General features: G+C 42.1%; 1 protein-coding gene across 4 annotated transcripts in view; it reads left to right on the top strand.

The window, feature by feature from the left end:
• LOC126175411 (cholinesterase-like) overlaps positions 1 to 16,944 on the top strand; it is a 411,608-nt gene that overhangs the window by 304,551 nt on the left and 90,113 nt on the right. For all 4 annotated transcript variants that reach the window (XM_049922209.1, XM_049922208.1, XM_049922206.1 and 1 more), the window contains one exon: positions 16,214 to 16,490. In XM_049922209.1, coding sequence (XP_049778166.1) covers positions 16,214 to 16,490 — 277 coding nt within the window. The remainder of the gene's footprint in view (positions 1 to 16,213; positions 16,491 to 16,944) is intronic.

Below are 16,944 nucleotides of genomic sequence, written 5' to 3'. Positions count from 1 at the left end.
CACAGACAAATATGAACGTTTTCAGTGAGAGTGTTAGCACATGCATGCTTACTTTTTCCTCATATATAAGTAAGTTAACGAAGAAACCCTGTGTTGTCCAGGTATTAATTTACAAATATGCGTCCACGCCTCTCCCACGCAACATCTGGCCTCCTGCATAATGCTTATAACGCCATGCTCTATGAACTACGTTTCGTACAATTATGTAATATTGCAGGTGCATCCAGCGGCATACGTGGAAGTTTGAACGTGACAGGGAAGCATGAAGATATGAAACAGTAAATGCTAAAGCGCAGTGTTCATATACTGGCGAGTCAGTGAAGTGACATTGAAACACAAGTATGTCTGGTCAGATGAGTATAGGGTAATATCAGCAGCAGCAGAAAATGATATAACAGGAGTAGGATTCGTTATGAATAGAAAGGTAGGAGAGAGAGGGAGTTATGTGAGCAGTTCACTGAAAGGGTCGTTCTCATCAAAATCTATAGAAAACCAACACCCACAACGATAGTTCAGATAGATATGCTGACATTGCAAGCTCAGTATGAAGAGATAGAGAATTTCAAGAAGGTATTGAAATGGTAACACAGTACGGAACGGGAGATGAAAATCTAGTAGATTTGGAGGACTGGAATGCGACTGTGGGGGAAAAAGAAATGTTACAGAGGAATATGGGCCTGGTACTAGAAATGAGACAGGAGAAACGCTAATTGAGTTCTGCAGTAAATTTCGGCTAGTAATAGCGAGTACTCTGTTTAAGAATTACAAGAGGAGGAAATTTACTTGGAACAGGCCGGAAGATACGGTAGATTTTAGTTACATTACATTATGGTAAGGGAGAGTCTCCGAAATCAGTTGCTAGATTGTAGGGCGTACCTGAGAGTACATATAGACCCAGATCACAATTTAATAGTAATGGAGAGTAGGTGGAAATTTACGAGACTAGTCAGCAAGAAGCAATGCAGAATGAAGTTGGATACGGAAGTACTTAGCAACGAAAAAATACGCTTGAAGTTCTCTGAGGCTGTAGATACGGCGATAAGGAATAGCTCAGTTGAAGAAGAATGGAAATTTCTAAAAACAGCAGCGACAAATGTTTGATAGGAAAGCATAGGTACAAAGAACGTAGCTGCTAAGAAACCATGGGTAACAGAATAAATAATTCAGATCATTCATAAAAGAAGGAAGTACAAAAATGTTCAGGGAAATTCAAGTCACTTAGGAATGAAATAAATAGGAAGTGCACGAAAGTTAAGGTGAAATAGCTCCGTGAAACATACTTTGAAGGTCTCTACGAGGGGAAGACTTGTCTTATTACGGAATAAAAGAAGAGGCATGAATCAATATACAAAAGATAAGGGATGCAGAAATATAATAAGAATTTAAAAGAACTTTGAAAGACCTAAGACCGATTATGGCAGAAGAGACTGACAACATTCCATTAAAATTTATAAAATTATTTGTTGAAGTTGCAACAAAACGCCTACTCACGTTAGTGAGTAGAATGTATGTCTAGCGACATAACATCTGACTTTTCGAAAGTCATCATCCACAAAATTCCGATGATTATCGCACAGTCAGCTCAACAGACTATGCATCCAAATTGCTGACAAGACTAATATAAAGGGGAATGGAAAAGAAAATTGAGGATGTGTCAGACGACGCTTAGGTTTATTTTAGGAAAAGTAAGGGCACTAGGGAGTCAGTTCTGTAGGTGCAGGTGATAGTGCGAGCGTGACTAACGAAGAATCAAGACACATTCATAGAATTTGTCGACCTGGAAAAAGCACTCGGCAGTGTCAAATGGTGCAAAGTGTTCGAAATTATGGGAAAAATTGGGGTAAGCTATAGGGAAAGACGGGTAATATACAATATGTAGAAGTGTCAAGAGGGAAAAATAAGAGTCCGAGACCAAGAACGAAGTGCTCGGATTAAAAAGAGTGTGTGACATGGATGTAGTCTTTCGCCTCTACTATTTAATCAATATGACGAAGAAGCAATGACGGTAATGCAAGAAACGTTCCAGAGTGGAAACAAAAATTTATTGTGGAAGGATATCAATGATACGATTCGCTGTTGACATTGCTATCCTGAGGGAAAGTGAAGAAAAATTGTATGGTCTGCTGAATGGAAGAACACTCTAAAGAGTAAAGAATATGGATTTAGAGTAAATCGACGAAAGATGAAAGTACTGAGAAGTAGCAGAAATGAGAAAAGCGAGAAAACATCAGGACTGACAATCACGAGTGGATGAAACTATAGACTTGTGCTACCTAGCCAGCAAATGGTTCAAATGGCTCTGAGCACTATGGGACTTAACTTCTGAGGTCATCAGTCCCCTAGAACTTAGAACTACTTAAACCTAACTAACCTAAAGACATCATACACATCCATGCCCGAGGCAGGATTCGAACCTGCGACCGTAGCGGTCGCGCGTTACCAGACTGAAGCGCCTAGAACCGCTCGGCCACTCGGGCCGGCCCCTAGGCAGCAAAGTATCCCATGACAGAAGGGGAAAGGAGGGTACAAAAAGCAGACTAGCACTGACAGAAAGAGCATTCCTGGCCATGAGAAGGCTACTAGTATCAAACACACGCTTTAATTTCAGGAAGAAATTTCAGAGAATATACGAGGGTTGCCCAGAAAGTAATGCACTGCATTTTCGTCTCTCAACAATTCTTTATTGAACGTAATGAGAATTACAAACAGGAAAGAATGGTGTTTTATGTACTTGTGGTGTCACCGCCAGACACCACTCTTGCTAGGTGGTAGCCTTTAAATCGGCCGCGGTCCATTAGTATACGTCGGACCCGCGTGTCGCCACTATCAGTGATTGCAGACCGAGCGCCGCCACACGGCAGGTGTAGAGAGACTTCCTAGCACTCGCCCCAGTTGTACAACCGACTTTGCTAGCCATGGTTCACTGACAATATACGCTCTCATTTGCCGAGACGGTAGTTTAACATAGCCTTCAGCTACGTCATTTGCTACGACCTAGCAAGGCGCCATTATCAGTTACCATTGATATTGTGAATCATGTACCGGCAAGACCGACGTTCTTCATTAACGGATTAAAGTTAAGTATTCCACCAGCTACGTCCGTTTTTCTAAATTCTAATTTCCTTGTCCTGTTCCAGACCTCACGCCAGCCTGCGTGAGCTAAAACGCGTGCCTTTCGGCCTCCTTCTAGTAACACGGTGTTGGCTCTCCTGCCAACCAAAACACTACTCACCCTTATTTTACACGTAATATCCATCCCGTTCTGTGGCCTTCCTCCAGAGCGAAATAAGGGCGTCTATCTCATGTCGGTACCATTCCTTGTTCTGATGGCAGAGCCATTGCTTCATTGTGTGAATCACCTCCTCAGCATTGACTGATGCAGCGCCAACTGCCGAGTCGTAGTGCTTCTGTCCTCGCCAATGACAACATCATCTCGCTGCAACATGTCAAGTGTGGCAAGGATGGATGGTCTTCACGACCGCAGCAAATCGTGGAGCTCTTCTGGTGACCTCACCTCTGTGCCCAGCGACTAACTTTACTTCTATCGACAGTAGATGCTCCATGGAGTTTGCACAAGAGTTTGTGAACAATCTTCCCAGTTTCTTTCTCTGGAGTGAGAAACTCAATGAAGGCACGTTGCTTGTAAGATACATAACCTACAGATGTCATTTGAAACCGTCCTGCAGTTACACTATCTGTTGGAAGTGACAGGAACTTGGCGCGCTCGCTTAGGAGACTTCAAATAATACATGTATAACGTTTCGCATTCGTAGCATTGCTTTCGGATGAGAAAAAAAATGCGATGCATTACTTTCTGAGCAACTCTTGTACATTTGGAGAACAGCATTGTGTGGCAGTGAAATACGGACTGTGGGAAAACTGGAGCAGAATAGAATCAAAGCATTTGAGATGTGGTGTGCGAAAGAACTTTGAAAGTTAGCAGGACTGATACGGTAAGGAATGAGGAGGTTCTGCGGAGAATCGGCGAGGAAAAGAATATATGGAAAACACTGACAAGAAGAAGGGACAGGGTGGTAGGACATCTGTTAAGACATCACGGAACAGCTTCCGTGGTACTAGAGGGAACTGTCGAAAACAGAGATTGGAATACTTGCAGCAAATATTATAGGATGTAAGTTGCTAGCGCTATGCTGACATGAAGAGATTGCCACAGGAGAGGCATTCATGGCGGGCCACATCCAAGCAGTCACAAGCCTGATGACTCACCAAAAAAAAGTTATTGCGAACAGATTTAGTAGCAAAAAAGTAATAAATTTAAAGGCCATGCATTATGTGACAGTTTTCCACGCATCTCATTGTTTATGACGTCAAATCTTCTTAAATATGCGTGTAACAGTTGTATAATTTTGCAGATACATTCACCTGTGTATGTGCATATCGTCTGAAAAATTTTTCGCGAATACAGTTGGTAGTAAGGAAGTAATAAATTACAACGTTATGCCTCGTGCATGAACATGGGAAAAGTAGTAGTCATTTATTTATTACCTTTGATCATTTGGTAGGGGTTGTCATGGAGAAAAATTTCGAGAAGTTTTGAAATTATGTCTAAAGTCTGGTGCAAGTCGGCTGAGTGCTCTCATTCTCGAATACTGACAATTCACGCGTTGTTGGCTGCGCTTCTTTTTTACCACGTCTCCCCCCCACCCACGTCCCCCCTTTTGTAGGTATTTTGCTCTTGCTCTCCCCCCCCCCCCCCTACCCGATGATAGTTGCCTGACAGTAAGGTATATAATGATCAGCGAGAACACTATGACCATCTAGGTCACAGCCGGTATGTCCACCTCTGGCACGAATAACACCGGCGATGCGCCGTGGCGAAGAGCAATGAGGCCTTGATAAGTCGCAGGAGGGAGTTGGCATCACATCCGCACACACACAGGTCACCTAATTCCCGTAAATTCCGGGGAGGGGGCGACGAACTCCGACGCCACATTCAATCGCATCCCAGATGTGTTCGATAGTGTTCAGGTCTGGCGAGTTGGAAGGCCACCATTGCTTTCCTTGAACCCGTTCAACATATTATGCTGAAAAATGCCCTTGCCGCCTGGAGACATGATCTTCATGAAGGGATGTACGTAGTCTGGAACAAGTGTACGATACTCCTTGGACGTCATGGTGCTTTGGGAAATAGTTCAAATGGCTGTGAGCACTATGGGACTTAACATCTGAGGTCATCAGTTCCCTAGAACTTATATGAAACGTCCCCTTAGAACAATTTATACACGGCTGTGCTTAACCTGACACACAATATTATTTAGCGCAACGCAATCTGACTTTCAAAAATCCCTACAAAAGAATGGCCCTGGCTAACATTAAACTATACCTTTCAGAAATCACTTACCTCACAAAAATCTTCATTACTCGAACTACTGCAATACAGCGAGCGCCACTACTGCCAGCTAAATAAAAGATTCAAACTACGGAAGGCACTAATTACTGATAGGGATAGTTAGCAAATGAAAGATTTTAATAGAGAACAAACACTGTATTTACCTTAATATCATCAAAAGTCATTGTTGTTGTTGTGGTCTTCAGTCCTGAGACTGGTTTGATGCAGCTCTCCATGCTACTCTATCCTGTGCAAGCTTCTTCATCTCCCAGTACCTACTGCAACCTACATCCCTCTGAATCTGCTTAGTGTATTGATCTCTTGGTCTCCCTCTACGATTTTTACCCTCCACGCTGCCCTCCAATGCTAAAATTGTGATCCCTCGATGCCTCAGAACATGTCCTACCAACCGATCCCTTCTTCTAGTCAAGTTGTGCCACAAACATCTCTTCTCCCCAATCCTATTCAATACCTCCTCATTAGTTACGTGATCTACCCACCTTATCTTCAGCATTCTTCTGTAGCACCACATTTCGAAAGCTTCTATTCTCTTCTTGTCCAAATTAGTTATCGTCCATGTCTCACTTCCATACATGGCTACACTCCATACAAATACTTTCAGAAACGACTTCCTGACACCTAAATCTATATTCGATGTTAACAAATTTCTCTTCTTGAGCAACGCTTTCCTTGCCATTGCCAGTCTACATTTTATATCCTCTCTACTTCGACCATCATCGGTTATTTTACTCCCTAAATAGCAAAACTCCTTTACTACTTTAAGTGTCTCATTTCCTAATCTAATTCCCTCAGCATCACCTGACTTAATTTGACTACATTCCATTATCCTCGTTTTGCTTTTGTTGATGTTCATCTTATATCCTCCTTTCAAGACACTGTCCATTCCGTTCAACTGCTCTTCCAAGTCCTTTGCTGTCTCTGACAGAATTACAATGTCATCGGCGAACCTCAAAGTTTTTACTTCTTCTCCATGAATTTTAATACCTACTCCGAATTTTTCTTTTGTTTCCTTTACTGCTTGCTCAATATACAGATTGAATAACATCGGAGAGAGGCTACAACCCTGTCTCACTCCTTTCCCAACCACTGCTTCCCTTTCATGCCCCTCGACTCTTATAACTGCCATCTGGTTTCTGTACAAATTGTAAATAGCCTTTCGCTCCCTGTATTTTACCCCTGCCACCTTCAGAATTTGAAAGAGAGTATTGCCTCACGTGTTCCAACATTTCTACGGAATCCAAACTGATCTTCCCCGAGGTCGGCTTCTACCAGTTTTTCCATTCGTCTGTAAAGAATTCGCGTTAGTATTTTGCAGCTGTGACTTATTAAACTGATTGTTCGGTAATTTTCACATCTGTCAACACCTGCTTTCTTTGGGATTGGAATTATTATATTCTTCTTGAAGTCTGAGGGTATTTCGCCTGTCTCATACATCGTGCTCACCAGATGGTAGAGTTTTGTCAGGACTGGCTCTCCCGAGGCCATCAGTAGTTCTAATGGAATGTTGTCTACTCCCGGGCCCTTGTTTTGACTCAGGTCTTTCAGTGCTCTGTCAAACTCTTCATGCAGTATCTTATCTCCCATTTCATCTTCATCTACATCCTCTTCTATTTCCATAATATTGTCCTCAAGTACATCGCCCTTGTATAAACCCTCTATATACTCCTTCCACCTTTCTGCTTTCCCTTCTTTGCTTAGAACTGGGTTGCCATCTGAGCTCTTGATATTCATACAAGTGGTTCTCTTCTCTCCAAAGGTCTCTTTAATTTTCCTGTAGGCAGTATCTATCTTACCCCTAGTGAGACAAGCCTCTACATCCTTACATTTGTCCTCTAGCCATCCCTGCTTAGCCATTTTGCACTTCCTGTCGATTTCATTTTTGAGACGTTTGTATTCCTTTTCGCCTGCTTCATTTACTGCATTTTTATATTTTCTCCTTTCATCAATTAAATTCAATATTTCTTCTGTTACCCAAGGATTTCTATTAGCCCGCGTCTTTTTACCTACTTGATCCTCTGCTGCCTTCACTACTTCATCCCTCAGAGTTACCCATTCTTCTTCTACTGTATTTCTTTCCCCCATTCCTGTCAATTGTTCCCTAATGCTCTCCCTGAAACTCTCTACAACCTCTGGTTCTTTCAGTTTATCCAGGTCCCATCTCCTGAAATTCTCACCTTTTTGCAGTTTCTTCAGTTTCAATCTACAGTTCATAACCAATAGATTGTGGTCAGAATCTACATCTGCCCCAGGAAATGTCTTACAATTTAAAACCTGGTTCCTAAATCTCTGTCTTACCATTATATAATCTATCTGAAACCTGTCAGTATCTCCAGGCTTCTTCCATGTATACAGCCTCCTTTCATGATTCTTGAACCAAGTGTTAGCTATGATTAAGTTATGCTCTGTGCAAAATTCTACAAGGCGGCTTCCTCTTTCATTCCTTCCCCCCAATCCATATTCACCTACTATGTTTCCTTCTCTCCCTTTTCCTACTGACGAATTCCAGTCACCCATGACTATTAAATTTTCGTCTCCCTTCACTACCTGAATAATTTCTTTTATCTCGTCATACATTTCATCTATTTCTTCATCATCTGCAGAGCTAGTTGGCATATAAACTTGTACTACTGTAGTAGGCATGGGCTTTGTGTCTATCTTGGCAACAATAATGCGTTCACTATGCTGTTTGTAGTAGCTTACCCGCACTCCTATTTTTTTATTCATTATTAAACCTACTCCTGCATTACCCCTATTTGATTTTGTATTTATAACCCTGTAATCACCTGACCAAAAGTCTTGTTCCTCCTGCCACCGAACTTCACTAATTCCCACTATATCTAACTTTAACCTATCCATCTCCCTTTTTAAATTTTCTAACCTACCTGCCCGATTAAGGGATCTGACATTCCACGCTCCGATCCGTAGAACGCCAGTTTTCTTTCTATCAAAAGTCATAATATATGTAATTTCAAAACTCCGCCATTTCCTTCCACACATCCACCACTGCTGGCGGCTCACCTCTAACTGCGCAACGCTACGCGCTGTTCACATCCAGCTGCCGCTGCCTAACACTACAATGGCAGACAACAATGCAAACTAGCCACAGGCTGCACACAGCACAGCCAGTGATTTTCATATAGAGCACTACGTAACGTTGCCAATAAGAAAACATAAACAGCCTACTTACATAAAGAAAACATAAACAGCCTACTTACATAGAGAAAACATAAACAGCCTACTTACATAAGAGAAAACATAAACAGCCTACTTACACTTAGAACTACTTAAACCTAACTAACCTAAGGACATCACACCTGCGACCGTAGCGGTTGCGCGGTTCCATACTGTAGTGCCTAGAACCGGTCGGCCACCCCGACCGGCGGTGCTTTGCACCTCAAGTGGAACAAGGCATGCCCAAGTAATGTTCCGCAGAGCATAACGGAGCTTCCACCTGGTTCTCTCCGTACCACAGTACAGATGTTAAGGAGCTGTTCGTCTGGAAGACGACGGATTCGCGCACTCCTATCGGCATGATGAAGTAGGTATTGGTATTCATCAGACCATCCAACACTCTGCCACTGCGCCACCGTCCAGTGCCAATGGTCATGTTCTCATTTCAGTCATAGTTGCCGATGACGTGGTGTTAACATTGACACATGACATGTATGGGTAGTCGGCTGCGGAGGCCCATCGCTAGAATTGTTCGGTGCACAGTGTGTTCAGGCAAACTTTTACTCTTCCCAGCATCAATGTCTGATGTGAGTTCCGCCACATTTCGCCGCCTGTCCTGTTTTACTAGCTTGCGCAGCCTACGACGTCCAACATCTGTGATGAAGGGTGGCCACCCAATCCCGCGGTATCTGAACGCGGTTTCACCTTGGTTTCGCCACGTGTTAGAGATACTCACCACAGCACTCCTCCAACACTCGACAAACCATCCAACACTCTGCCACTGCGCCACCGTCCAGTGCCAATGGTCATGTTCTCATTTCAGTCATAGTTGCCGATGACGTGGTGTTAACATTGACACATGACATGTATGGGTAGTCGGCTGCGGAGGCCCATCGCTAGAATTGTTCGGTGCACAGTGTGTTCAGGCAAACTTTTACTCTTCCCAGCATCAATGTCTGATGTGAGTTCCGCCACATTTCGCCGCCTGTCCTTTTTTACTAGCTTGCGCAGCCTACGACGTCCAACATCTGTGATGAAGGGTGGCCACCCAATCCCGCGGTATCTGAACGCGGTTTCACCTTGGTTTCGCCACGTGTTGGAGATACTCACCACAGCACTCCTCCAACACTCGACAAGTCGTGCTATCATAGTCTGCCCTCAGGTAGATCGCTTGGCCTCCCCAGTCTACTGATACTACATGCACTGTGCTTGTGTTTAACAAGAGTCATTCTTGTCCAGGCGACGGTGCTATCGCCTGGAGGGGTTTATATTTGTAGAAGATCGGTGGTCATAAAGTTCTGCCTGATCATTGTGTGAGTACTAAGTTTGGTTGAGATCGGTGTACTGGTTTAGGAACCTTGCAGGTTCGCAGGAGAGCTTCTGTGAAGTTTGGAAGGTAGGAGACGAGATACTGGTGCAAGTGGAGCTGTGAGGGCGGGTCCTGAGTCATGCTTGAGTACCTTAAATGGTACAGCAAAAGACAAAGGTCGAGAATTCGAATCTCGGTGTGGCACTCATTCTTAATGTGCCAAGAAGTTTCTTATTTACCAATGGCTTACTGTGTTGTCACTGGTCACAGAAAGTCAGAAAGTGTTTTCCGAATTTTAGAACATTATTGAAGATATATAATGAAAAATATAGTAGCCACTACAGTGCGAGGACCTATTTCTCTCCTTGTTTAGTTCAGTGTTGATTCCAGTTGTATGACGTATCTTTTGTTATGCAGCCAAGCACTCTGTAAAACAATGACTTCAACACTTGAAAGTTGAAAAATTTATTGTCGTCCGCATTTAGATCGTCAAACAGTGTAATATAATTCTATGTGCAATCGAACAATGTATATCTCATGTTTTCTTTTTCCTACCCTTTCGGCTTATCTTTTTAACAGAAGAGGGAGCAGAGGTAGTTCTTTATACGATATCATTCTCTCAAATGGCTATTTCCCGACGAGATTTGAGCTATCGTTAAAAACTGGCTCCAGGCGTTATCTAGTTTGTAAAACTACTGGCGTTCGGCTAACAGCAGCCTTTAGGCCCCAATACTAGGGATCTGGACATGTAGCGCCGTCATGGTGCTTCATTATATTCTCCCAGAGAAATCAATGAGTCACCACTCGTGATACAACAAGGCTGATCGAGGTGCGATTGTCACTTGCAGCGCCCTTCCTGTGTAAATTTCCCCGCTCTACGCGGCGTCTATCCTCGCAATTAATGCTAATACGCCTGCTGTCATTCTGGAAGTTAAATGATGACTCACTGTAATGAGAGCGTTCCTCACTTCCTCCTGTATAGAACAGTAAATGATGAGCACTGTTTAGCCATCTACCGAAGTTATTACTGCGACAAACCATTCAGAGATTCGAAATAGTGGTCGATGTTATTATTGTTGGAAACAAAATGAAATGAAACAAAGAAATAAGCCAGGAGGTAATAATTGTTCTGAGAGTACTGTATGAGGAGTGATAGTATAGGCAACGAAGCCTGTGAACTGGAGCGAAGATACAAAAAATTCTTAATGCATACAGAGGTACAGCTGCATAGCAAACCAGTGATTGAATCTCTTACGATAATGTATTGGAAAGCTTTTCGTGTGCTCATGATCGCATCATGTCGAAGCTAACAACCGAATTCGTGGCTGTAGCAATTCAATGCAAAGATAACCCAAACACAAGGCGAATAACACTAGCATTTGAACCCCAAATGTTTGACAATGTGACACAACCACAATATCAAAGCTCGAGTTGCAGTTACAAAGTGCTGTGCCACTCTGAGAGGAAGGGGCAGTAGGCATGTACGAAAGGCGTTCGATAAGTGATGCAACAAATTTTTTGTCTTGGCCACTCTCGGTTGAAAAAATGCAGAACTTGTTGTGGAATATCCTGGAATATTTCCGCTTCAGCCCCTATAGTCTCACGAACTTCAGATTGGTGGCGGCGCTATATGTGGTTTTCAAAGTGGCGTCTATAACGGAGGTGCGTTTCAACCAGAGAAATCTCACTGATTTAATTTTGGCAGAAAATCAAAGCATCGTATTCATAGGTGCTTCCTGAATGGCGCCACAACACCTGTCTTCCGAAGAAAAAAGTCCAAAGACACACCCTCAGCCGGTAAAGTCGTGCCGGCGGTCTTTTGGGACTCCAATGGGTCTAATTTGTTTGATATGGTTCAACGATCAATTTTGAAGTGTATTACGCTACCCTCGGAAATTGAAGAAATGACTTCAGCATTTTCAACGCCACAAAAATGCAATTAAAGTACACCTTCACCATGAAGCCTGAAGTCTGCGCACTCGAGAGTGTCTCACAAAACTTCATTGAACTCTTTCCCCACATCCACCCTACAGCCCAGATCTAACACTTCCGTTCTCCATCTGTTTGGCCCAATGAAGAAGGATGCACTCGGTGGGACGCAGTACGTGGATGACTGACAGGTTACTGATGCAGCAGCACGTTGGCTCTGACTTCGACCAGTAGAGGGGTACCAAGCAAGCGTGCAGGCCCTCCCAGTATGGTGACATAATGGGTTGGGCTGTTTGGGGGAAGAGACCAAACAGCGAGGTCATCGGTCTCATCGGATTATGGAAGGACGGGAAGGAAGTCGGCCGTGCCCTTTCAAAGGAGCTATCTCGGCATTTGTCTGGAACGATTTAGGGAAATCACGGAAAACCTAAATCAGGATGGCCGGACGCGGGATTGAACCGTCGTCCTCCCGAATGCGGGTCCAGTGTGTTAACCACTGCGCCACCTCACTCGGTGGTGACATAAGGCCATTGCATTGGAGAATATGTTGAAAACTAGAGTTTAGTAGTCTAAAATGTGGAGGACATTGTGGTGTACTGCAGTTCAGAATAAAACCAATCCGATTTCAGAAAAAAAAGTCTTGCTTTACTTGTTGTTCCTGTGATCATATTTAGTATATTCGAAGCAAAAATCAAAGCAATAGCAATAATAATGATGTGAATAACAAACGTATCTCTATTTGGAAAATACATTTTTTCTTATAGTAGCGTTTGCTTAAAATATTAAGGACAAATTTCTTTTCCACAGTCTTTCTCTTTTCCGTATGTACAAGGTCCATTTTTTCTACAGTAGACAAATTTTATTTCATTATTAAACTGTATGGCCAGATGCCCTCCTGACGCACAGTTGTCAACTCGACCAAATTGAGCAAAACGCATGTGCGTCATCTATCTGCGAAACGAGTAGAATCCGTTTTGTATTTTCTCGTTTTTCACCTCTTTTGTGTATCACATTTGCGAAATCGCCTAATAACCGCCACAGTCAGGTTGGCCGATGTACGAGCACATTTTCGTTAATGCGCTACGCGGATAGATCCGCGTAGAGCCCAAATCATTATCTCGTTACTTTTTTTACGAGCAGGGTATTTTTTTTCTTTTACTGGCGTTTGGGGACTATCCATGCAGCCATCTCAAGAATTACATGACAGTTTTGATGGTACGAGCGTATGGGCAACACAACAGCCCGTCTTCGAAATGAGAAAATCTCCAAACCCGCCGGGAATCGAATCCAGGATCCTTTGGTTACTAATACGCTGCGCTGACTGTACAGCTACTAAAGCGGAGTACGAGCAGGTATCGTATTTAAAATAGCAAATGAGACGGAAAAGGAAATGTCTGTTGGCTGAAAACTAAATATTATGAATTTATATTACAAGGATTATTTGTGTTTCAGAACATTTTGGACTTAAAATGAATTCTGTGTCTGCTGCGAAAGAAAACAAATCACGGGAAGTAACATGCTAAATGTAATTAAATGCGCCGAAAATTATTTGTGTTGATATTGGAAAATACATATCACGTTATTGTGGTACGAACTCCGTGTACTGCTTTTGTGTTTGTGTTAGTTTCTAAGGGACCAAACTGCTTAGGTCAACTGTCCCTAGACTTACTACTTAAAATACGTAACTTATTATAAGAACAACACACACACCCATGCTTGAAGTAGGACTCGAACATGTCGCGGGAAGGGTCGCGCATCGCTGTTCTAACATTAGTTAAATTTGCTCCCAGAAAAGAAGTGTGCGAGGAAACAAGTTATCAGAAAGCAGTCACGTTTTTACATCATTTTTATATTTTATTTTAACGTGGTGATTGTAAACCTTATATTCTGTGAAAACAAATTGACTGAATTCATCAGTGAGAGAAGAAAAGTTTTGTGGGAGAATAGTATTCTCTTAACCTTCTCTTACTCGCGCCGAGTGCAAATGTACCCCATTGTCGTTCTAAACGTTATTTTCTTATTGTTGACAAGAGTGGCGGGTCTAAAATTCCCAGAGTCTGGCGTACCTACAATAAGTGCCGTGCGTCGTCTTGCACGATCTTCTCATAGGAAAGTCTTGAGTGTTCCCTGTCGTGTTTGGCGCATACGTTAACTCCACGCGAGTATCAAATTACCAGTACATATATTATATGGTAAGTTAAAATTTTAATTTCAATTATATTTGAAATATGTTTGGATTGCTATTGTGTAATTAATGTATCGTTATTATTTAGGTATAATGGCAGATCGCACTTCTGATGAAAGGATTTGGATGCAATGGCTAGACGAAGAACTGTAGACTGATGAGCCTTCCTATTGTGATTCTGATCTGTGCGATGGATTCAAGCGAGGATGATAATCGACCAGACGAGCGAACCCTGAAAACAATGTCGTGGAAGAATCGGAAGAAGACAATGTGGACATGGAAGAGAGCTTCAACAAGGCAAGTGAAAAAAATCGGAAGAACATAATGTCGACAAGGAAGAGAACTTCAAGGCAAGGGAAGAATCTGATTTTTGTTTTGGAAAAGATAAAACAAAATGGAATAAATTACCCCCTTGTCCTAATGTTGAATAAAGGCCAGCAATATCTTTCTTCATGTTCCTGGTCCAAAAGGAGAGGCAAATAATGGAAAATCTCAAATCGATTGCATTAACTTGATTATTGATGAGAGAATGATAGAGTTGATCGTGAAAAGTACCAATAATTATATAGAAACAATCAGGAACAAGTTTTCTACAGAACGAGATGCAAAATTTACAGATTAATGTTAAATGCGTGTCCTTCTTGGTGTAATCTTTTTCACTGTTACGTTAAACTCTTCCAAGTTGAATACTTGCAAAATATATGACAAAGAGGAAGGCAATGGTATTGAAGGAGTCTATTTGACTATGTTGAGGAGTAGGTTTCATTTCTTGCTTCGTTGCCACCGATTTGATGACATAAGCACCAAAAATGAGAGAAGAAAGCTCGACATATTGGCACCAATACGGGAACTTATGAATTTGTTGTTAGAAAACTTTCAGAAGTACTATTCTCGTGGGGAGTACCTCTCAATTGATGAGCAGCTGGTTGGTTTTCGTGGAAGACGTTCATTCACACAGATTATACCGAGTAAACCTGCTCGTTATGGCCTGAATGTGTTTGCATTAGCAGATTGTAGAATAATGTATACCGTGAATATGGAAATTTATTGTGGAAAACAGCCGGCGGGGCCTTTCGATGTAAGCAATGTAGGAAAGGTCGTCGTCATGAGAATTGCGAAACTAGTTTTAAACACAGGACGTAACATCAGGGCGACAATTGGTTTACTATCTGTCCTCTGCTCCAAGAACTGCTTGAGAAAAAGACAAACTTATGTTGGAATAATCAGACACAACAAAAAAGAATTACCTCAGGAATTTTTAACCCAGCAAATCTCGAGAAATGAACACTTCTGTTTTCGGCTTTAGACATGATGCAATACTACTGAGAAAGGAAAAAGAAAGCAGTAATTTCACTTTCAAATATGCACAATCGTGCAGCGATTGACGAGTCCACCAGTTCAAAAGACACACCAGAGTTTGTTACATTCTACAATCGCACAAAAGTAGGAGTTGACGTACTCGACCAACTTTGTTCAAATTATGATATAGCAAGAACTACTAAAAGATGGCCAACAGCAATTTTTACAACATTTTAAATATCGCCGCTATCAATGCTTTATGCATTAATTCAGCAAACAAAAACTATGTCAAAGTGAAACGAGCTGATTTCCTTCACGAAATTAGTTGTCAAATGGTGAAACCACAGATTCATGAACTCAGAAGAAAAAATGTAAATAGTCAAACTAAAGAAGGAGGGAAGAAGGTGTTGTAAAATATGTGGAAGATCAAGAAATAAATCAACATGAAGATTGTGTGCAAAATGTGACTACCGTTGTTTGTAAGAATTGTACGTGATTTCTTATTGTACATATTCTCTGTGATTACCTTTTTTGTGTATTATGACCTTCTTCATTAAAGTTATTTTGAATACTTTAATTACTTCTTGTGTAATGTTACATGTTGTGAGTAATAAATGGGTGGAGTGACAAAAACTAATTTTCTGTTTAAAAAATTATACGTATGTTTAATTCCTTCCCTCGTTTAGAAAGTATTAGTAACCAACTTACTCATGCATCGCAAAGAACGTAACAAACAAATAAAATAATTAAATAAAGAAGACTTTTTTCAACCAAAAAAGTGGTGGAGTACATTTGTACTCCGCGCCAGTGTCTGTGTCCTCAAAACCTGCGCGTCTATCGGAGGGTTAACGTCTATACCAGTCATAGTGACACCTTCCTCAAATGTTCCATAAATTACATTGTGATAAACCTCTGCGAAATCTGAAATTACCCTAGGAATGCCTTACAGGCTCCGCAGCCGGCAGGAAACTGGGAAGGAGTACGCAATGCCAGTCAATACGGCAGCGACTGCGTCCAACAGGACGGCAGCGGTTCCGAGGACTGCCTCTACCTGAACGTCTTCGTGCCTGGCGCTCCACAAGAGGGCACCAACCTACCTGTGATGTTCTGGATGTACGGTGGTGGATTCAGAGGCGGCAGTGCTTCTGATAAGGAATTCGGCGCAGACTTTCTCGTCTCCTATGGCGTCATACTCATCACTGTCAATTATCGCGTGGGGCAGTTTGGTGAGTATTGCTTTCCGATATTCTGGTCTAGAGGCAGTGAGAAGGTATTGGGTCCCAGGTTCGATACGAGCCACTGCTTACTTTTGGAGTAGGTGTAATGGTGGACGAATACTTCCGCAACAAGGAATCACAATCACTCAGCCCATGGTGTTACCAAAGAAGATGAAGAAGCGGATAAAACTTAAAAGTAAATTGCTCTAAAGCCATAACAATCGGCATTCAACCATATTTTTTTTTTTTGACATAGTCAAAATCTTCTAACGACGCTCTCAATTCAGAAAACTCATTGATAATCAAGATCATCAGAAGGTTGTCTACCTTGAAGTGGGCACGTGCTTGTATACTGAGGTTTGTGTAATGACCGACTCATTATGTTTATGTACTGCAATGTGCAATGCATTTAAAGGATCACTGTTTCGAAACCCCGACATTGTCTCTCTTTGCGACACAGAAG

The sequence above is a fragment of the Schistocerca cancellata genome, chromosome 3 (genome assembly GCF_023864275.1).
Source record: "Schistocerca cancellata isolate TAMUIC-IGC-003103 chromosome 3, iqSchCanc2.1, whole genome shotgun sequence".
Classification (NCBI taxonomy): domain Eukaryota; kingdom Metazoa; phylum Arthropoda; class Insecta; order Orthoptera; family Acrididae; genus Schistocerca; species Schistocerca cancellata.
Note: the sequence above shows the minus strand (reverse complement) of the source record. Positions and strands in the feature narration are given on the sequence as shown.